The sequence below is a fragment of the Rhopilema esculentum genome, chromosome 20 (assembly GCF_057945365.1).
Source record: "Rhopilema esculentum isolate cy_ngs chromosome 20, ASM5794536v1, whole genome shotgun sequence".
Classification (NCBI taxonomy): domain Eukaryota; kingdom Metazoa; phylum Cnidaria; class Scyphozoa; order Rhizostomeae; family Rhizostomatidae; genus Rhopilema; species Rhopilema esculentum.
This window is the reverse complement of record NC_142834.1, coordinates 15,419,580-15,442,144: the sequence shown is the minus strand read 5'-3', so window position 1 is coordinate 15,442,144 and position 22,565 is coordinate 15,419,580. Positions and strand designations below refer to the sequence as shown.

At 37.9% G+C, this 22,565-nt stretch overlaps 1 protein-coding gene across 1 annotated transcript in view; it reads right to left on the bottom strand.

The window, feature by feature from the left end:
* Positions 1-5,860: 5,860 nt before the first annotated feature.
* LOC135687590 (conserved oligomeric Golgi complex subunit 1) overlaps positions 5,861-22,565 on the bottom strand; it is a 32,602-nt gene continuing 15,897 nt past the window's right edge. The window contains exons 13-25 of the mRNA XM_065204184.2: positions 21,647-21,909; positions 21,052-21,157; positions 20,499-20,611; positions 19,796-19,894; positions 18,918-19,062; positions 16,702-16,769; positions 15,643-15,733; positions 14,897-14,974; positions 14,002-14,078; positions 13,308-13,476; positions 12,866-12,997; positions 9,219-9,395; positions 5,861-6,664 (exon numbers count right to left, since the gene is read on the bottom strand). Of these exons, the coding sequence (XP_065060256.2) occupies positions 6,554-6,664; positions 9,219-9,395; positions 12,866-12,997; positions 13,308-13,476; positions 14,002-14,078; positions 14,897-14,974; positions 15,643-15,733; positions 16,702-16,769; positions 18,918-19,062; positions 19,796-19,894; positions 20,499-20,611; positions 21,052-21,157; positions 21,647-21,909 (1,629 nt within the window). The 3' untranslated portion in view covers positions 5,861-6,553. The remainder of the gene's footprint in view (positions 6,665-9,218; positions 9,396-12,865; positions 12,998-13,307; positions 13,477-14,001; positions 14,079-14,896; positions 14,975-15,642; positions 15,734-16,701; positions 16,770-18,917; positions 19,063-19,795; positions 19,895-20,498; positions 20,612-21,051; positions 21,158-21,646; positions 21,910-22,565) is intronic.

The window sequence follows — 22,565 nt, the reverse complement described above, 5'->3', positions numbered from 1 at the left end:
CAATGAAGATCTTGTGCGCCATTTGTGACAATTCATAAGAATCTCGTACGCCTTTGATTTTGAAACCAAGACGGAATTACAATGATGCGATGGTGCCTGTGCACATGTTGTCATAACTCAGCCAATTTGTAACATATTTAATTGATTTTGCCCAGCTAGACATATCTCAATAATCTAGCTAATTTTTGGTTTTATCTTAAGGTTAGGTAGTTTTATTTGAAAACTTTTTAAATTATTTTCTTTAGACATCATAACTTCGGGGGAATTTTGAGAGCAGAATGACAAAAATCTGTTCTGTCTTTTTCCAATGTCGAAAAATGAACTTTGAGGGAGCTCAACGCTTTTATATATGTCGATATATTAGCGCCTTCGCGGTAGTTTGAACTCACCAAGACAAGATGAGAACTAAAACTTTATTTATACGTAAACCTGTATTGAGACTATTATTTTAGCTTTCTTTATTTAATGAGGCGATTGTGACAGAAAGTGACTCTATAGATTAACCACGAACGTCCAGCGACTCCGCGACTTGTTCCGACGACAGGCGGTTTAATTATGATAGCTTGCGCTAGGAATCACGGCGCAGTTACGGCCATTTATTACACTAGGAAGCAACCACACATTGATTAAGCATTTCCACAAAACTTGCTGAATAATAGAGAATTCTTTGAAGTTGTAATATGTATTACATAAATGTGACGCGAATGGCACGTTAATTATGCCGCTGTTCATTACGCATGTCATGACTAATTTCCGCATAATTTCTTCTTCTATGACCTGAAAACATTGTTTTCGTGTGAATTGTTTCTACACATTAGTACTAATGACATTCAAGTGAAATTAATTTCGAATACATTTTTAATTTGGCAATAAATCTCTCCTATTGTCCGCCGATTTTCGGACATGACATGAGGGTGATTTGTTAAAAACCGTCAGATTGGAATTGCATATAGGAAAGTCTACAGTCCAAGGTGTAGTTTAATGAGATTTTCATGTCAAACACATATGATATAGTTTTACCCCTAAAAGTTTGGCTTTCCTTGCTTGATTCGGGGATAAATAGCTTTCAAATCAATGGTTTTGTGTGCTCTTCTTGCCCGTGTAAGGTCTGCAAGCTTGATTGAATCCATCGTAGTGATTTTTACAAAGTGGAAGCATGGTAGTTATAACATTTATCAATTGCCTGTCGATGATAACTAGCATCGGGGCATTGATGAACGAATCTGAGGCCGGGAAGGCTTCAGCCCCCTGAGATCTGAGCAGCCTTATTTGGGCAAGGCAAAACAATGGAACAAAAACTTTGTAGAGAAAGGCATAAAATGTGCTCTCTAGAAAGGCAGAGAATGCCAAGATGAAAGAATTTTCTGAAAGTTTTTGTGATAGGAGGTTCTAAAACTTTTTATGAGCAATATTTTCAATAATTTTTTACAAAAATCAGGGTCTGGAACAACTTCACTTAAGAAAAAAATGCGAAAAAATATTCCGGGGAAAAAATTCTCAGCCCCCCTCCTCCTCCATGCCTCAACCTACACATCAAGGTTTGAAAACTTGAAGTTCGTTCAAACTGAGTTATTTGTGCAAAGAATTTTTACACCATTTAATTGCATCATTCATTTTTCAAGTTCCTGCCTAGCTTTGGTCATATCCGATGAATGAAAAATTTTTTGGCTAACTCTAAAAATAATGGAAATAAAGATTGCTTGCATGGTGAACTAGAAATATTGAATTTTACGGTCCGATGCTGTTGAAAAAATAAAGAAAATTGTTATAAGGCGATAGCATTTTACACTGTTGATGTGCTGGTTGCTTCGAATACGAAACAGACAATGCAATTTTTCATTACAGCTTCTATACTCATTACAGCTATTATCACAGACACAATTTCAATGAGCTGAGTCTTTCAAGAAACTTTCGCTGATGGTGCGTTTCAAAACTTGAACTTCAAATGTTGTACAAACACGAAATGTTTTATTATGCAACTACAACAGCTTTGACATAGACAAATTGCCCTTGACAGATTGTTGTTTTTCCTTGGATCGGATGGGAGTCCTACGCTCATGCTGCAGGTTTAGCATTTGATATATGCTGATCTTTGAAACCGCCTCCTTCAATTATCGTTCTTTATTTACTTTCAGCTGCCTCAACATCGATTCGACAACATGTTTTTGAATTAATCCAAATGAATGGCATCTTGTAGCGATAAACGATGGAGCCTAAAATGCGACTTGTTTCTAAATGATTTTAAAATATATATTGAAAACTTGTAAATGTTGTTCATGCATTTCTGTCTTAACATCTTTTTTTGGGACAAGCATACTTTATGGCAAACATAAATTCACTTAAACTACTTGATTCTTTATGAATTAGTTTTTTGAAAAATTGCTTTATTGTGCCATTATACTTCAAGAGCAGGAACATTAATAAGCGATAAGCCTGTCTTAAAATCTGATCTCTTACTTCTGAAGTTAAAACCTTTTTAAGGAAAGAGAAGTGGGAGATTTCAATTGCTCAGCCACGCTTAAAGCTAATAACTAATAAACAGCCATAAGAAAGGACTTTGAAGTTCCAGCATCATTGTCACATTATACATGCATTTTCACTGGCACACTTCTTCGAAGCGGTCTAACAAACTTTCATTGCTGTCATGGAAGCCCCTTCTAAGTACACAACACCTTGCAAAAATAACGGCCTTGGGCAACAGCGGACTCTCACAGTGACATGCGTAGAAAGCCTTCAGAGATTCCTTGGGAGAGCGAGGGTTTTACAGTCTGTTTTAAGACAGCAACATCGGTTTTATGTTTTGCAAAGCTATCGCTTGCATGTCAAACTGTTTAATCGATGGTCTACTTTCTTTTCTAACAACGGGTAGCACTTTCATTGTCGATCTAAAGCTGAATGAAGGACGCTCGCACCACCAGCTAGAACAACTCTGTTTCGCCATACGCATGTTGTCAGTGAATGGCTGTACCAGGAGGTGTATTTAGATTCGTCTCTTAAAATATAGGGGGATATAAAACAAGTCACCAGCTGAAATTACAAGTCGAGCTGCTATGCGATCAATGCGGGGAAACGCCCCTTTAGCTTTGTTACAACATTGGTGAACGTCGATTGATTTTATATGAGCCGGATACTAGCCTGTCGAAACAAACTGCAACAACAACGCCAAATTTGAGCAACGATCACATTACATAGTCCCCACACCTGTATATACCGTAATGTGTTCTCGTTCATTTTGGAAACGAGTAGACACGCATCTGACACGAATCATCAGACATTATGATGTCATCAGACACGAATTTGTTTCTGATGAGATCTGAGGCAGTTAGATCAATTAACAAGAAGAAAGAATCTCAACTCAGGGCAAAGCCGATCACATGGAGCAGGACGTCATCATGCATGGGAGATATGGTCCAATTTTGCAATGCAGGGCACTGCACTGATGTTCTTATGAAATTCGTTACCAGCGTTAGCCAGCCTTAGCCAGCGAAACTTATAAGTGTGTTAAGATTTCCTTTTTTTGCTGGTTGACCAGATATAGCAAGGAGCAGTGGAGAGTGAACATTGACTCTTTTCCCAAAAAGTGTTAACGCTACAGAATCAAAACCTTTAATTCATATCTGTCCTGTAAAGCGTGCACAGCTCTGCTTCGATCACGGCACCAATCACTATACGACAGATAGGTAATACAGTCAGTTCCATTTAGGATCGCCAGTTATATGACTTTGGCTGAACAGTTTCCTTCCAAATGAATGTGGCTGCTGATTGGACTAGAGCTGGTTTTTGATAAATGCATGATGTCTAGGTCTTATGGAAATGTTTTCCGCTTTCATTTGCATCCATAATGCATTGAGATCAACAACAATCAACTTTTTGACACATTCTGTTAAGGCTGTCATGCAATTTTCGTCAGTTTATTCTACTGCAGGTTTTCCCATTTATGAGCAAAGCAGCTCGCTTGGAAAACTTCTGAGGTAAAAGTTTTGAGGTAAAAGGTACCGGTTTGATATGAAACAACATTTTTTCAAGAATTATGACAAAAACTTTTATAATGATAATTCAATAGCATTTTTCACTGTTTTTTCAAAATATATGAGCTTGGACTGCCGTCCATTTAAGAAGATATATTGATACAAAGTCACATTGGAAACATGCGCAAATTTTCAAAATATCGTGAACTCCAACCAAGGAAACACAGAGGTTTAATCGGAGTCGCTCGTTTATAGATATATGCCCGGCCCAGAGTTACTCGTTAGCAACCGTGGATTGCCACATTCGTTACATTCCATCTTCTATGTCACCCCTTCGAAATTCTCGCAAATTTCTTAGTTCTTTAACATAACAGTTCCTGAAAATTTGATGTGAACCTGAAACTGTTAAAGAGAAAAGGCATCAAGAAACGAGTAAAAAGGAGAATTTCCCGCCTATTTCCTCGAATTAAGAAATAAATCATCTCAAAACGGCATTCTTCGTGCAAATTTTTGGGTTTCTTCACGCAGAATCCCTTAGTGTTATACGCGAACTTTTTCTGACATGGCCAGGCAACTTAAAAGCGCAAGAAGCAAGGCCGTAAGCTGCTTCAAAAAACAATCATCTGGCTGATCTCTCACGATCATTAGACCGTGAATTACGCTCGCGCTTTAAGTGGGCAACAGATGTTTCAAGTAAGAAAGTTTAATTTCAATATTTCGAAAAGAACTCTGCAAAAAGCTTTTAGGCGAGGCAAAACACGTGAGAAATCTTTTCGATGTTTCATTTCACTCAAAAGATAGGCTGATTGATTTGACCCGCAAAATTCTCACATAGGGAAACGTTTAAGTGCACGGTGCTCACCAAAGCACGAAGTACACATTTTAACAGAGGCAATGAACAATAATGTGGCCTGATGATAAAAAATGAAACATAAAAAGCAATTTTTCCATTGCTTGCTATGTGATTACCGTCTAATAACAGCAAATTGATATGCAGTAGCTGGGGTAATGATAAGACCCAACTTCTTTTCTTTGACTCTGCCTACTGGCAACCCCGGACTCTTGTTTGCTGTTTCTCCATTGCGTTTTATACACCAGTCTTGGTGCATTCGTATCGACTTTTCAATTGGGATAGACTGTTCAATATGATGCCTGTTTGTGGTTGCTATAAGAAAATTTCTGTTTCCTCTGGAAAAATAGAATAGTTTTTTCCGCGAGGACACAAAAAGTCCCTGCAGGGGGGATTGTCGATTTTTTTAAATGTATCAATTCAAAATGCGTTGAAAATACATGATTGCGTTACAACCCCGTACTCTTAAATCTGGCACACCTCTTTATCTCCACAAGCATTACTCTTTTACCTCGTCTTCTCTCTAATCAATGGCCACCCCCAGCTGCCAAACAGAAAAATCAGGAAAAAAAATCTTATGTACACAATATGACAATAATTTATAGTTGAGCAAAAACAGAAATGAAGATAGCATGCGCATATGGCGAGAAAGAAGGCCACAGAAATAGGCTAAGAATTCTGCAAGCGATTGCTGACTTTACATGGCGAAAGAAGTGAGCAACAAAACAAGACGAAAGAACATGTGCCATTTTGTGCCGTCAAATAATAATCCTACAACAGCATCTTTTTAATGACGGGAAAGAATCTTCGAGTGTTTCCCACTAACGTATGATTCTCCCGTATTTCATCGGTCTGGTCAGGCATTACATTGTAACTGTACAGAACGGCATCATCTCACGCCAGTATGGGAGATTTGCTTAACGAGACTGACAACAAACCACGAAGATGGAAATGGATGACGCATGAGCTAAATTTGGATCAAGAAAGTAATTATAGTGTTTGTATGATACGCAATCTGGGGGAAGGAGCAAAAGTGGGGAAGAGGAACAGAGGGAAAGAAGGACAGAGGGAACGTCCTGGAAAAAGGTGCGAGGAGTCGCAGCAGATAGCGGATGCTTGGAAGGCGCTGTGCCAGCCTCAAATGTCACTAGGCGAGAGAGGTATTTAGCAAATGGTAACGAAGACGCAAAAAATCATTAAAGAAAACCAGCTGGTCTTAGAGATCTCAAAATCATAATGGGATTTTTACGATCTGGCTACAATGCTGGGAAACTGGAAAACTCTCCGTTGGAAATTTGCAATTTTAAGGAAAACCGAACCGCAGTTTGCAGCTGGGTTTTAGAAGAATGAATGGGTTTTACAAAAAAGACTCTTTTCAACGACGATCTTCAATCTTCGAATTTTAAATAATGTGTCTGCAGTGTATTACGACAATGCAAATACAAGCATATAATTTACGATGGCAATTGAATCTAGCTTAATCGCTGCGAGGCATATATACATTATATTTCAATCGAACCAAACTTCAAAATTAAGATAGGTAATTTTGCCGATACGATAGTTTATATTCAAACGTCCTAATTGTCAAAAAAGTTTCAGTCAAAGGAGCGTCTTCTAGATCGATTTCTGCTCTGTCCAGATTTCGCCGAACGGCGGTTTTTCATCAGCCACCACAAAGGCATAAACCAACCACCATTGACAAAGTTGCTTTATCACAAAGACCCAAACAGTCAATCTAAATTAAATCAAAATCTAACGTATATTGGCGCAGGTGCTCAAACAAAGGTGATTTGATTGACAGTTTCTCGTTTGCTTCGCTCGTGTGAGTCTTTTCGAGTTCAAAATCCTAAAAAACAAACAGGCAGGGAAATGAATGAGTTTTTAATATCCAAGTTAATTTTTCATAGCCCTACTTTCGCGACATTAATCAGTCGCTTAATGGTTGCGTCTTTGTTTAAATCCAAACATTTTAATGGTTAGAGAAACAACTTCATTTCAACTTGCGCGCTTCTTTCGACACGTGTCGAGTACTTGAGGGAAAAATCACATACCTAATTTCAAAAAAGGACGAAAATGTTATGCTAGGCCGTTCGTTGTTTCAATTTAATATAGGTTTACGGGAGACTTGACACGATAGCCCATAGTAATTGACTCACAAACACAAAGAATAATATAAAACTGAGCTACATCTTTATCGACTGCTACAAATAACTTGTTATTCCCAAGCTTTTGGGGCAAGCAGTATATTTTGTCTATTGCATAATTGGAAAAACAGGTCGTTTTAAATATTCCATTATATTCGTTTTAAATATTCCTACATAGATAGATATATAATTCAAGCATTAAGTATTTAGATTTTTATAGACAACGCTAAGAAGTTCGACTTGTGTGCTGACATTTTCGATATGGAAGTTTATAGGAACTTCAATAACTTTCATTCAATATTGCTTAAATTCGATTTAAAATTTCGATTTACGGGTAGAGATAGTAACGTACCGTAAGGAATAACATAAACAAGATTTTCCTATCTAAAAAATACGATCTAGAAAATGATGCGACAATATTGCGCCAGAAAGGACTGGGCACAGAATAAGATGTGACGCAGCAATTCAAAGGAACATAATTTCAATACATAATTTCATAATTTCATAATTGTATTCATAATTTCATAATTGTATATATAATTTCAATAATGAAATTTAAAAATACAGTCAACGAATTTCTGCGGTATGAAACAGGACCTTCTAACTAGAGAGCGAGTGCGTTTCGATATGTTAAAAGAAAATGTTGACTGCTTGAAAGTATCGGCACAAACCAACACGGAACAAAGTGTGCTGCCTCGTATAAAAAGATATAGAAGTAAGTGGTTTACTTGCATTGTAAATTAAAAGCTTAAAAAAGCAAAGCAAAACAATGATTATACAATCATACACAGCTTATTCAATATAATATTGAACTTAGAGAAAAAGGAAACAAGAAGTGGTGCTTGAGGGAGCCGAAAGTAAACAAAGGTGGATTGTGGATAGGATTTGTCAATAGGATTGTGAAAACGGTATTGGAAACAATGTCAAAGAAATGGTTCAAAGATTCCCGACCCACCGAAACACAAGCGTCGCTTTGAAGAAATATCATCAGTGGCTCCGTGGATGAAGACTAACTTTTGAAAGAATAGCTATGTTAAATTCAAATTGGTAAATGGAAGGCAATGTAAACATAATTTCTCCTTACTATAGAAAGGCTGCAGCTTCAACCAAAAAGCAATAAGCTAAGAGGCCCGTGAGAAGTTTATTGGCAAAAGTATTTGTGACATAGAGATATCGTCAGATCGAGGCATGGTAATTTTAAAGGATAAATATCTAAGTTATTGAAAACCTATCTCAGAGAGAAAACACTATCTTTGTGTTGAGTTTATCAACAGAATAATTCACTGGATTTAAGGTTGGATTTGTCGATAAGGAGAGCGATACCACTGAAAATAGGCACAGAAGAACAAACAGTAATCAGCGACCGTGAATCCAAGGCTGTTACTCATCGCTGAGAACAAGATAGAGTGGAAATGATAAGGCGCCACAATGTGGATTGATATAAAAGGGACGGATGCAGAGAAATGGGACAAGAAAAACTAGCAATTAAAGCCCGAGTTACACGACGTTCGGATTGGATTGCTTTTCACGTCGGATAGGAGTTAGACGATGCTGAGGCAATCCAAAGTACTTCGGTGGGCGTAACTGGAGTGAAATTCACTCCGCTCTGGAGGTGAAGTGAAAATCAACCCGAAGTACTTCGCTTCGCATTCTTTCTCGTGTAATCACTTGGGGTGGGCAATCCGAAGCGAAAACCAATCCGACGTCGTGTAGCTCGGGCCTAAATGAAACTCCAGGCAATCAAAATATGCTCGCGCAATAAGCTTTGAAAGGATCTACTTTAGGTTCGATAACCTGCTCCTCCTCCAAGGATTTCGCGTTGAAATAAAAATGTCAAAATATCGTGTTCCTGTACCTAAGAGAACCAAACAGCGATAAGCTAAATTCCTTCAAAACTTTAAGTAGGTAAACATTAAATACAATGCAAATGATACATAACAATATTCTTCGCTTCTTTTGCTAAAAGACGTCACATTAATACGGCGACTTTCACATATTTATGTTATAACATCTTTAGGACATTCGACCTACAAGTTGCCCTCGAGTTCAACAGCGCATTTGCCTTGTTCGTTTATATGATTAGCGTAAACTTGTGAAAAGAAGCTTTTCGTACTTTTAATTGATTAGATTATAATTGCTGTTATTATTAACAGTAGATGTCCAAGTGAATAAAAAAATATTCACGAGGAAGCTTGCTTCTAGTGATTTGTCAAATGACCGCCTGAAACAATGAAATAATAAAAGCAAGGGACTGACCTCAATTCTCAAGTGACTACTCTTCTCTTGGTGTGCGCTGATTGGTAGCAACATAAATCTCACTGGGTTTGGCGAGAATGGCACAACATTGTATTGCTCTTGTGACATACTTGAGGTTCTGCTAGATAAGGTTGGTAGTGTGTGCTTATCAATGTTGGATATAGTGCCAAGAAGAAGCTGAAAGTGAGAAGAGAGACCCTGGTAAATCACTTTAAGAATAAATAGTTACGGGAATTTTGGTCCAAATTTACATTAGTAATAAGCATTCCTGTTTACCATTTCGACAATGTTATCGTGTTAACAGGAACGTAAATTGACCGAAATTTTTGGGAAGGTAAAGGGTATAAGATTTTGACGTTAGAACTGCCTAACATTCTCTGTGATAGTGAGAAATCATGTAGTATTGAGAATTAATTGTCTGACGCAAATGAGAGTTAGAGCACCGACTTAGATTTTCCGATTACTCTCACATTTTAAGACTAATTGAAAGAATTTCCAAGATTGGGGGTGTGACACCCCCACAGCCGCAAGCATTTACGTGTCTGGTGTTAATTCAGTCAAACTGTGGTGAGAGATTAAATTTATTTAATCGAGGCGTTTATACTTTGGAGCCAATGTTAACCCATAAATACGTAACCGCATAGTTCTGAATACGTAAACATTTCTTTACAAGGAGGGCTTCCTTTTCAAGGTAGAAATGTTAATCACGAGAGAACGCTCTAATCCAGACATTTTTTGCCCGATGACGTTATACTGGACCGCATGCTTGTTGGAGCATGCTCCGAAACATGATGCCGCTGAGCATTTTGTCCGCTGTGTTGTGGTTTGAGAGTCTAGCGACTTGTTCACTTCAGCTACGGTAGACCCGAGTGCATGGAGTTTATCAGCAATTTCCTTCATACGTTTCAAATTATCTTGAACCGATTGCCCTTCAAGTAAAATTTTTCCTCCAAACATTTTCCCGCCTAACCGATTCGAAGCTTAATTTTTGAATTCGCAATGAAAAGTTTGATTCTGCGCATGAATAGACGAGGCCTAAGTAATTTTTGGGGTTAAGAAGGCACGTATATGTAAAAATATATCTACTAGTAGAAAATTTGTTGAATTCAAGGGAAAGAGGTTAACAAGGGGGTAAAATTCAGGGGGAGGGGAACTGGCAAACAACTATTTAATGACTATTTTCAAGGGTGATTTATAGCTTTAATTTTTGTTGAAATGGCAGCAAGTGTATTGGCGTAACACTTTTTACAAAAGGTTTCTGGTTGACAAACAGACTTGCTTGCGTACTTCCACGCATACACACAACTGCATGAACTGATGGAGCGAGGCAGATGCCTCGTACTGATGACCAGACAGCTTCCTTTTGCTGCTATGTTATGCCTTATCAGCCTTATCGGGCAAATTCCGAATCACCACGGGCGGTGGAAAGCTAAAAATTTGGGACAAAATTCTCAAGAGTTTGAAGGGAGGACCTTTCCCTGAAGTGAAATTGGCCATAAAATGCATAACATTGGCCATTTTAATAAAGGCTGATCACTTCGACTCATATCCGCGCTCAAGTCAACCAACAATAGGCAGGCCTACCAATGTATGTGTATCAAACTCGGGTTTTAAAGCCAGCAGCGGCATTTGGATCAGTCAGCCGCAGTCCTTCTTGTCGAACGGTCGTCTCATTTATTCGCGTCGCCTGTCTGTGTCCGTGTGCTATCTCACGTGGCTATCTCTACCAAGCTATTCAAAAGTCGCTAAAAGGCATCAAGATAAGCTTTGACGTAATACTTATAGAATTCGAACTTCGAGATCTTGGTATGCACAAACAATAAGCTAATGCTAATTAATTAAATTTACGAGACTCCAATGTTGAAATCTTCTTTAGGAAGGAAACACTGAAAGAGCTCACAAGGCACGCCGTTTTATCAGGTACAATAACCGGAGTAATAAACAACTGGCAGCCAATGCAGCAACTGTAACGGTATCTTTGCCAATTGAATTAACTGTTTCCGGGATAAAGCCTTTTACACCTAGATCATGCAATCAATAAAGAAGTCTAAAGTTCTTCGCAAATGAGTAGCGAGACGTGCCTTTTAAGCGTGGAGAGACTAACCATTGAAATTAGGTTCATTGTTCGAGTTTTGTCCACTCTTTAAAACCAGAAATAACAAGACAAGTGATGGATTACAATCTTAGCCCGTGTTGAATTCAGCCCGGGCTGAACTTTATTCATTCAAAGTGCCTGTAACAAATTTAAGAATTTATGTTGACAGAGTCTATAGCCAATCCAACATCCACTAATTATTGTGTTTAAAAAGGTAAGTCATAAAAATAAGTAAGAGGCCAACTATCACTTAAGAACAAAAAGGTTTGAATTGCTTATTGTTTCTAGAAAAATAATTTTGAAAAAGCCAATGGTCTTGGCCCCACCCCGTTTTATGACATACACATCTACCGTGCCTTACGTATACCGAGACCCATTCAGTTTGGTCAAGTATATTTTAATTTACAAATGACTAGCTCGGATAATAAGCAATTTCGTTTACCACAACGATCTTTAAACCACATGACAGAGCATCGTGTATTTAGCGGAATGGTCCCAAGCATAAAAATTCCCACAAGCATCTCATCGCAATGACTATTTAGGTTGAAAAAGATTCAGAAGCTGCAAATTACTCAACAATTTATCGACCAAAACATTATCGACAAAAACAGTAGTTCTTAGAAAACATTGAAAAAGGAACTTTTTGAAATTTATACGGACCGCAAAACCCAAGCTAAATAAAAAAATTGTCAACATATTTGTCAAGCGAAAAGGCCATCAAAATTTAGTTCAATGATTTTTTACTCTGGAGCTTAAAAATTAAAAGGACATTATAACATTATAAAATTAAAAGAAAAGAACGTTAGAGTCCAACAAACTGGACGCCGCACCTGTGCAAAACTGGCTGAGAAATGGCCACCTAATGCAATCTTGTTTTGGATGTAAAATTTACGATGAAAAATGAACTAAGCCAAATAAGATATATTCTACTATACTTCAGATTTTTCATCGAAAATGAAAGTTGAAAACGAAAATGAAAGTTTTTCATTGAAAATGAATTTCTGGCAAATGTTCAAGGAGTGTTCTATACTTAGAGGCACGTTATGGTGTTTTACGTGGGCCATATTGCAACAGAAATATCCTCCTTTCCAGTATGAATCTCGTTATCATGTAACTTGACGCACTTTCTTTTACGATATGAATTTGAGCACGTAGATGGTTTAGGACTTTTCTTTTGATGATGAAGCAGACTTTTGTTAGGACTTTCTGACGAAGTTCGTTTCTCTTCGTCATACTTCTTCGGTAAAGACCCCGCTTCAAAAAATGGTGGAGGACCCGGCTCTCCATTGATGCATGATAACCATCAATTATGTCCACTATCAAAGATCTCGCTACGATATTAGGGGCAGAGGGTAATGCGGAGAAGGCATCCAACAACATAATTTTTGCATTTTTTAGAGTCTAACGTCAATAGATAAAACTGTTAGTTTGCTTAGAAAACAAAACATTTCAAAATAAAGGTTAGACCAATTGAGCAAGGGATTCTAGAGCTGTAAAGGAGAGATGTATTACCAAGAAAAAAAGGGTTTGCCAATAAAGAGGCGAGACTTACACATGATTTTTGAAGTTGCTTGTTGACAAAGTTGGTCATGTGTGGTGTGAATACGTCTAAATCAAATGGGTCAACAAAGCTTTCCATCGTATTTACAAGCATACTTCCTCTTTTCTTGAATCTTTTGCTAACCTGAAAGGCAAAAATGTTTCTCCTTAAAAAGTTTTCTTTCAATGCAATTAGTAGATAAGAGCACTCATTTATCAGAATAATTTATTTTCAGAATATCCCACGGCTTTAGCAACTCAGATAAGCTTATATGATTTAAAACCATAGAAAACGACCAGGAATTGACAGGTTATTGATTTCTAGAAGGCATAAACAAGAATCGCACAAAAATGCATAAACAAGAATCGCACAAAGACTTTCGGTTTCTAGGGAACGTGATAAGGTTTCGAGCACTTTTGTCCTAGAGTTTTCGCAATAAACACAAACAAGGTACCTCATCTTTTGTATCTGTATTGCCAGCTATGAGAAGAATGAGGAACTTGACATCAAAAACCAATTGCAACGCTCGGTTCTGTGACAATGGGCGCTGATTTTTTGCGTAGTCTTCTAAAGAGAATAGTATGGCATCGCCCACCGCGTACGTTAGTTCTCTGATCAGCGACCTAAGGGAAATTTAGGAATCATAATCACTTTGCGAGTTGATTTAGAGCTCATAGTCAGAATGATTAAGGTTAATTCATAGTCACTTAGGGCTCATAGTCACTCCGCGTAAAGTCTCTGCAGATTTCATTCTCGCAAAATTTAGGCCCAAATATCCAAAACATTTCAAGTAGGCTGTGTTTAAGTCCACACTACGCTTACAGTCACAAACCTTCAAGCAACATTTAGTGTGACTGTAACTAGAGTATACTATATGCGCATGTCATTACAGACAGCCTGAGTGAGAATTTGTGTTGAAAAACCTTCAGCACGAACTTTCAATGTTACTTGAATTTTCAATTCTTTATTAAGATAACATAATCAGCTTTTTGATAACTCAAAAGTGTCTGGTAGACTGTCAACAGAACATAATCCTTCACCGTGTTAGTTTTCAGGGCCTTGACTGGCAGGTTTTTCCGGTTCAACTCTCACCCTAAACCTATGGTTTACTTCATATGCAATTGGGCAAGTGTATTCAAATTACTAACTTTTCTAGCACATGGCCACCGATTCGATTGGTTTCTTCGCACAAGCGAAAAAGCAGGGAGATCAAGAACGACGAAACCTGTAAGAGAATGACGCCATTGAAGTGTTGAACAACTTAAACTTGAGTATAGTGAGGAATTGATAAGAATAATCAAGAGTTGATCTGGTTTTATGGCAGACTATCATCTAAGGAGCTGATAATGGAATTGTTTTTGCGAGTATAATGTTTTGTACCTGTTATCCGATTAAACGAATTGAAACGAATTGAGTAAGTTAATAAACAGCTGCAATGATGGCGGTTGCTTGTCTTTGCAGTTATAAAATGTTGAGTTGACCTTGTCAAGGAAACATATACATATTACCAAATTAACAACAGCTATTTGGAACAAATACCAGATCTATGTAAACAGACGAAATCTACAAGAAAACACTGGTTGTACCAGAGGAGTAGATTAAAAGGGGGTTTAAAAACTCTCGCTAAGAAATTGAAGTCGATTTGGAATATTATAGTAGGAATTGAGAGCTTTTTTATCTGCTTAGATTGACATTTTAGCCCCACTACACCTCCTCTCCCCCTCTCCCTGTCCTATAGAAAATTCAGTTTGCTTCATAGTTTTAAAGCCTTTGAAGTTTCGATTTGACAAGAACATTTTGATTTGACAAGGACGGTTCGTATTGACAAGGACGTTTCGATTTGACAAGGACGTTTCGATTTGACAAGGACGTTTCGATTTGACAAGACGTTTCGATTTGAAACGGGACGTTAAACAGAAAGTCGATCTTATTCATATCTTGGTGGCCATTATCATACCCATCACACCAAGTCAATTAATCTAAGTACAAAAATAGATCTCAAATAAATAACCCGACACTTGTGATGAGCCGAGTGCAACTTACCTGGGATGGAACTCTGATTTTTGATTGCACTTTACTCCCAGTGTCTGCCTCCTCCTCAATCGTGATATCTTCCCAGCACTGTGATAAAAGACAGGTAATTCCAACGCATTCATAGTGGCAATAAAACAATACTTGAGCAGTTGAGAAGAGGTAATCTCTTGGCATTCTGACAAATCTCACACAGATCGCTTTAGTTCAAAAGTAATATTCTACTTTGATAGGAACAATCGTCACTCCTTCATCAACAACCGACACTAAACGTTGAAGAGGTACTTTCATTAAAACTCTTGGCCAGACTTAAAGAAGGCAAATCTCAAAAACTGCATCGTATACATACATATAGGTTGAATAAGGCTCTTTGCAATAATGAACCTTGGCGATTAGCAAATGTAATAAAAGCTGATCGCAAAACTAGACATACCAAAAAACCTTACATAGAGGAGTGTAGAGCTAAGGGGGCTAAGGGAGGCTGAATCCCCCTTGTTGATGCCGAAAATTAACAAATTTCTACTTTTGCTATTGTTTCCGCAACATTTTGTGCAAGAGTCCCCCTTGCAATTTAATGGCACAACACCACTGTTTACATAGTTATCAAGATTTGCACTAGACTGCAGATTGCACTACGTTGTCTACAGAAAATCGGTCCATTGGTGAATTTCACGGAATACGATACGCACAGATGAATTACAAAACAGGAAAAGTTGTACCTAGTAAAGATGCAACTAAGTTAGGTGCACTTCACATACCGTGGTACCGTAAACAGTAAGTTCTTCGGCAGAGAATAACGTCTTCTGGAAAATTGACGAACTCTTCTGAACGACCCATTCTTTCCAGATGCTGCAGAATGTAATTGATGGTATTCAATGGTGCAAAACTGACAATAATTCTACTGAAATTAAGATTGTTTGATTTGTGTTAAATGCACAGGACAAGTGAGGTTGACAGCTGTTTTCCTGTAACTATGGGGCATGAACTGTGGTGGTATGGACACTTGATAAAAACAGAAGATGAGGACAGACACATTGCAAAAGAAGGGATTAGAATGGGAGTGGGGGAGACAAGAAGAAGTGGAAGGTTGAAAAGAAGACGAATAAGAAAACGAATCTAGAGAAGTGACGAGATTGGAGAGAAGAGAGTGGGAGAGAAGACGAGGAGAGACATATTACAAGAGAAGCGATTAGAATAGGAGTGGGGGAGACAAGAAGAAGTGGAAGGTTGAAAAAAAGACGAATAAGAAAACGAATCTAGAGAAGTGACGAGATTGGAAATGCAGTGGGCATAAAGAGGAGAGAGAGTGGAAGAGAAGACGAGGAGAGACACATTGCAAGAGCAGTGACGATAACGGAAGTGGGGGAGACAAGAAAAAGTGGAAGGTTGAAAAGAAGACGAAGAAGAAAGCGTATCTAGAGAAGTGACGAGATTGGAGAGGAGAGAGTGGGAGAGAAGACGAGGAGAGCCAAATTGCAAGAGAAGCGATTAGAATAGGAGTGGGGGAGACAAGAAGAAGTGGAAGATTGAAAAGAAGATGAAGAGACGGGATTGGAAATGGAGAATGCAAGAAAAACGTTAACGAGAATACGAGCAAAAACACACATCAAAACAAAGGATATGAATGAAAGTGAGAGAGCTCAACAATCTATCCAAAAAGACACGAGAGAAAATTTGAGAAAATTTGTCAGGAAAAGTGATGTTCAGATGGGCTTAATATAAACAAGGACCCCTATTAGAAAATAAGCTGAGAAAGAACTGGCATCAAATATAAAAAAATTAGAAGCTGGAATTTCAGAGTTACTTGCTCAACTCACCTGAAAGATGTATTTTGCTGCTCTGCAAATTCTGATTTAACTTTGTCCAAGCAAGAGGTAGCTTCGGTCTATAAAACAACAAAATAATTACAGTTTGATGAATTGTGAAGGATGGTCAAAATGAGTACAAAGTTTGAATTCCAAAGTCCTGTCTCACTGGACCACATTGCATAGTAAGCAAGCTACTAGCTGCCATGAAACAGTGAAACAGATCCGAATTACTGCTGAAAAAACGCTTTAATGAAAGTATCAAAATTTCCTGTCTTTACAAAGATGGTTGCTGCACTTTCAAAAAGTATTATAGTATAGCTCGGGGTGATTTTTATGCTTTGTCAAATGCACATTGTACGTCATCTCAAGCTTCTGCAAGTGTCGAGATTCTGCTCAAAGTTTGTTAATAAGCGACAAAATGCAGCTAAACACTACACATGCAGCTTCTAGAACACTTTGCTTAAAAGAATATTTATAGGATATCAATTACACAAAATAGCAAGAAAGTCGTTTATGAGCTCAAAAAACGCTGCAAATATTAACAATTGAACAAAAGCGATCGTACGACATAATTATTCATTCATGTCAGGTTCTGTTCATATTTTAACGTTTCGAATATCGTATTTCCACATGTCTTTTAGGGCGTGCCTTATTTCGATGTGTTTCAAAACCACGAGACGGGGAATCCAGGCGTGTTGTAAAGTTTGAAACGAGTGATGTCGCCCGCAGAACACTCGCCTCTTTTAACATCTCAACAAACAAACATCAAATTCCAATAATTCAGACTCGACATTCTAGGCCGACAATCGATTGTCGACATAACTTGCAAACCAAGTGCTTAGGCCACTGGCCAATGAGGATGCTGGTAATAAGTCGCATATCCCGTGATGCTTAGTAATGACTAAAACCAGAGTCATTGGCCCTCCCAAACGGACTAAGCTAGCACGTGACTATGTACATTTCATACGAAGCACTAACAATTGCTGATATCTTGTATAGAAAACTCTTGTATATACTCGGCCCAGTGGCGTAACGAAGCAGTGTGGGACTTTTATTGAAAATGGTGTTTCAGGCCCCTATACTTACCTAAAGTTGAGTCAAGTTTTAGAGCCTAAGTACTCAGGGGTTTTCTTGTAAGATCCAAAGAAATAACATTTAACAACATATGAAGAGAAATTCTGCTGCCTAAGATATTTTTTATGATCTTCATTTGAGCTTTTCATGGATTTCCATGCAGCGTGTACAGGTGTGGGTTTAGCATGCATTTGAAAACATGTTCAGAAAGGTTTCAAACTGATCCATGGAGTAAATCAATTAGATTTTTAATATCTGTTAGATTCTCGAAAATTAAATACAAAATTTTATAACGATATGGATGTGCATTAGAGGAAAACCTAATTGACATGCTATATCTTGCTTCATTATTATAAGGTTGCTCGCAAGTCTTACGCTCATTTTAACGATGCTGTGAATGCTATTAAGAAACATATGCTTTCATCAAAACATCGGTTTTTTCGAGAAAATTCTTGATGACCCTTTCGGGGCCCAAATGCTTGGGGTCTCTTAGTTTTGTGCTTAAAGGTGCACACCGTGCGTTACGCCACTGACTCGGCCCTGTCTCTCTTCTGATAGCCTCTACCTACGAAAGACACAACTTGGACACTGCCAAAGAAACTATTCAACAATCGCTACCATCAAAACACAACAAGATCACAAATCTATTAGCAGTGAACATCCTTGAGGAGATGAAACTAGGAAGCCATTGTTTCGGGCTATCGTTCTATTTACTAGTTCGACCAATGAGAGAAGTGCCGCTTAGGCACATGCGCCTTAGTGCTCTCACAGAAAAGAATTTCCTTCTCATAGCGCTTCACGGCTTTCAGTGAAAAAAACTATATACATCAGAATTGCATCATAAAATCCAGACCTACATTGTCACCTTTCTTTTGATAATATTTTCTTTAAATTTTCATTGTCTTTTGATTCGACACTTGCTCATTTCCATAACAGCCATGAATTTTCCTGGCACAGAATACATAAGGCGATCGATTTTAACTGCGCATGTGCATATAATGCAAAATTGTTAAAGCTACCAGAACTTCGGACAAATGCTGGTGCATCTCCCCAACAAAGACACCAGCTCGAATTTGCTTGTTTGCCACGGACTTTTGTATAAGCGTCTCTTAAAGAACAAACTTTTAAAAAAGAAGTAGCTTGAGAACTACCTTTGGCAGCTTGCCCTTTCTTGGTCTCTGTTTAGCTGCTCTTTTAAGAGTTGTCTTATCCTGTTCCGCAAAACCACAAGTGAGATGAATTAAATTTTTACAATGTTCCGGGATGCTGGAGCAAAGGCGTCCAAGAAAGGTGATCCTGAAATGTGAACATTCTCAAACACTGAAGAAAATTTACCATGTGTAAGAAGCTCCATATATGCATTGAAATAATATAATTTGTTCTGTGGAAGAGGGGTAGGAATAATTGGGCTGTATTTTAAAACCTTTTTCACGTGCCATATGGCACGTGCTCAAGAGGTAACGCAACATTATGCAGCAGCAAAATAAGTATTATAAAAGAGAAACTAATGAAAATCACTGTTTACCGGTCTGTCATAAACGTGCTCAATGCTGTCTAGACAGAGCTGTACACGCTTATGGTGGAAAGAACAGAACGGTTCTAAGTTGCTAGCCCGAGTTTCACGCTTAATGCGATCATCGGGCCACTGTATTAAAGGGAAACAATATTAACGGACGAATGGAAAGCTTGATTTACCAATGGTACACTACAAAAGCTGGTACGCTCTCTGGCATGGATTGTGCAGAATCAACAGCCCATGTGTTTACATTGGACATTTTAATGGATAAGTGGTATAGTAAAGAAAGCTTGAGGCAGATGATGATCAATTTGGTCGAATTTATTAAAAGATCTTGTTAGGTCTGAGAAACTCTGTGAGGAAAGTGTAAAAAAGACACCATTCAAAAAGAAATGTTAAAAAACAGTTTCTTTAAAGTATTTATAAACAAAGAAGCTAATGATAGATAATAATTGAGAGAAAAATATCTGTCTGCGTTTTTGATAACTGATACAATGCAAGAAGTATACAAACCTATCTATGCAAAGCGATTGATTATAATCGTCTGCCTCGTTTGTGTTTACCAACTGTGAATTCAACTCATTAAGAGACTCCTGAATATGAGCACAGATCCTGCAACAAGATCAAAGGAAAAATATTAAAATGGCACCCGCCCAACATAAATAAGGTCCTTTAAAAATACGTTCTGGCAAAAATGAAAACTGATTCTTACCAATACGCGTTGCTATAGAGCAAAATTTCATTGACTCAAATTCTATCTTTATATCGTCCGTTTATCACTAAAACCCATGTATAAATACGGAGAAATACCATGCTACCAACACCTGGAGACCAAGTGATTGCCATTGCAGATGATGCCATGCCTCTTTCAATTCACGTGATACAAATGGCAGCATGCTCTTCCTTAATTATGACAGCAAGGGTTGCTCGTAATGAGGAACATTTTAAACCCAAGGTGCATGTCTGTTTTGATCAATAACTTGTGCCATGTAGTACGTTTATCATTTAGATAATCTAGTTCAATTAGCAGAAACGCAATTTGTCAAAGCACTGGTTAACAAAACCACTAGAAGAGAAGATGCAGATCAGACAGATTTAGTCCGTTATAAGTTGAGAGATGATCGCGTATTTTAAACAGAAAACCTCAAGAAAGCACGTTTGTCCCGAAAACCCACGAGATCAGCTAACAGCTAAACAGTGACGTCAAAAAACGTACCTCTTAACAACCTGCGATGTTGATTCTTGAATATACCCTTGAGCCTCTGTTGCAGATGAAAACTTACGGAATGGCTCGATGCGTTTGTCCTCTTCGAATGAAAACCCACGTGCCTGTATCGAAAAGGAGGGTCCATTTTGAAAGCACTGTAGTTAACATCAACACTAAATCGATTGTTTAACTAACCAACACGGTTTTGATATGAATTAATAATTTATAAAAACAAAGCCACTTTTGTGCAGTGGTTCATTTATAAAAAAACGTGAAGCAAAAAAAACGAAGTCAACTGCAAAATCCTTAGTTTTAGAGATAGAATTAAATTGTATGGAAATCTAAAGCCAAGGATCGGGTTTATATTATATTTTGAGCAAATGCGAGGATAAGTAACTCTCACTGGCTATTCTAGGCTTTTGTTCAACTGGATGTTTCTCTCGAAACAGATCGGTAGTTGGTTTAGGATTAAAGGCAAGGACCTGAGATTCAGATCTCTGGTTCTTGTTTGATTTCAGGCAAGACTGCGAGTCAAGTAGACCATACATGTCAACATTATTACCTCAATTTTCGATGCCATTGGAATATCTTTCTGCTCTCCAGATTCAAACAAATATTTCACCTCTTTAACGACGTCAGCAAGATTGGTATCAAAATTTTTACATAGCCTACGAACAGCGAGAGCAAATTCAACAAATCATTTTTATATGCAAAGATTTACAAGCCTTTAGAAAAGTTTTTCTAAACTTATTTGAAATCAAATAATATCTGCAAACAAGGACGCTGCACAACAAATAATCACGCTTATTCCGATGAAGGGTTTTTGGCACACAGGGCCGTTGCAATAAGGGGTGTAGGGGTCACACCCACACTTCAGATCCCCTGGAGCACGGGATCGATAAATCTAGAAAATGTCTGCTTCACTGAAAGATGTAGAGCCACGTCAGCTACAAAAACAATATCACGCCCATCTTTTTGGCAAAATTGCTTGCCTTGTAAACCCCACAACAGCCCAGCCCCGTGTGAAATTCATTTACTATAATCCTGTCATATCCATTCAGGATGGAAAATGCCAAAGCTTCTTGAGTTGTCTGAATCTCATAATAAGTATGGTCTCGGCAATATTGTAAAATTAATAAGTAGAAAACAAAACGCACGTTTGTACGGACGGTGTACATCCCCTGGCCTTGTAGGACAAAGAACTTATTTCCTGTGACTCATTTTGGTTGGTCTCCATACACCAACCCGAGGTCGGCAAATCTCCCGGCATCTCACTCCATAAGTATGATGTCACGTTTCTGTCCCAATGTGAATTTGAATCTGCATTCGTGTTTTTTAGCGTGGCTATCTCAGTGATTGTCGTGTCAATGCAGTTGACAGCGTTTGAATACGAATTTGAAAGCATTTCTTCTAGAACAGCCTGAAATGTGAAGACCAATTCATAGTTATATTCGATAAAAGAACAGCATTTTTAAAGGGAAAGCAGGAAAAGGACAATGAAATATTATTATCAGAAAATGTTAGCCGATAATGTATAAAATGAGTATAAAATGTTGGTTGATATCCTAAAAGTTTTAAAGACAGCAAGGAAAAGAACTCGCATGGTTTTAATAGAAGCTATAACTGTTTTCTAGAGGAGATGGAAGAAAAAAACAACTCATCATTTAAGGAGTTTATAAGTTGTTTACCATTTTTCGGACAATAGGTGAAAACTTTACATACATTTCTTTAACCCAAAATATCTTAATAGCGTGCACGAGAAAGAGAAAAAGAGCACATTTGGCTAATTTAAGCACTGTTCGTCCCACACCCCTCAGAGTACAAAGCTGACAAACTACTTGAACGTATTTTAACGCAGTCGCCTCTCTTCTAGCCATGCATATTATGATGTTTGCAGAGTGAAAAGAGCCAATAAGTATGCTAAAATTAAGCAATACTGCAGGATTAGTCAAGATAAATGTGCGTTTCCGCAAGTAGCTAGAGATCATCCTAACTGAGCATGTGTAAGTACGCCCGTTTCTTCCTACCATTAAAACCTGTTGTAGATGACCCAGTAAAGTTGATGATCGCAAAACG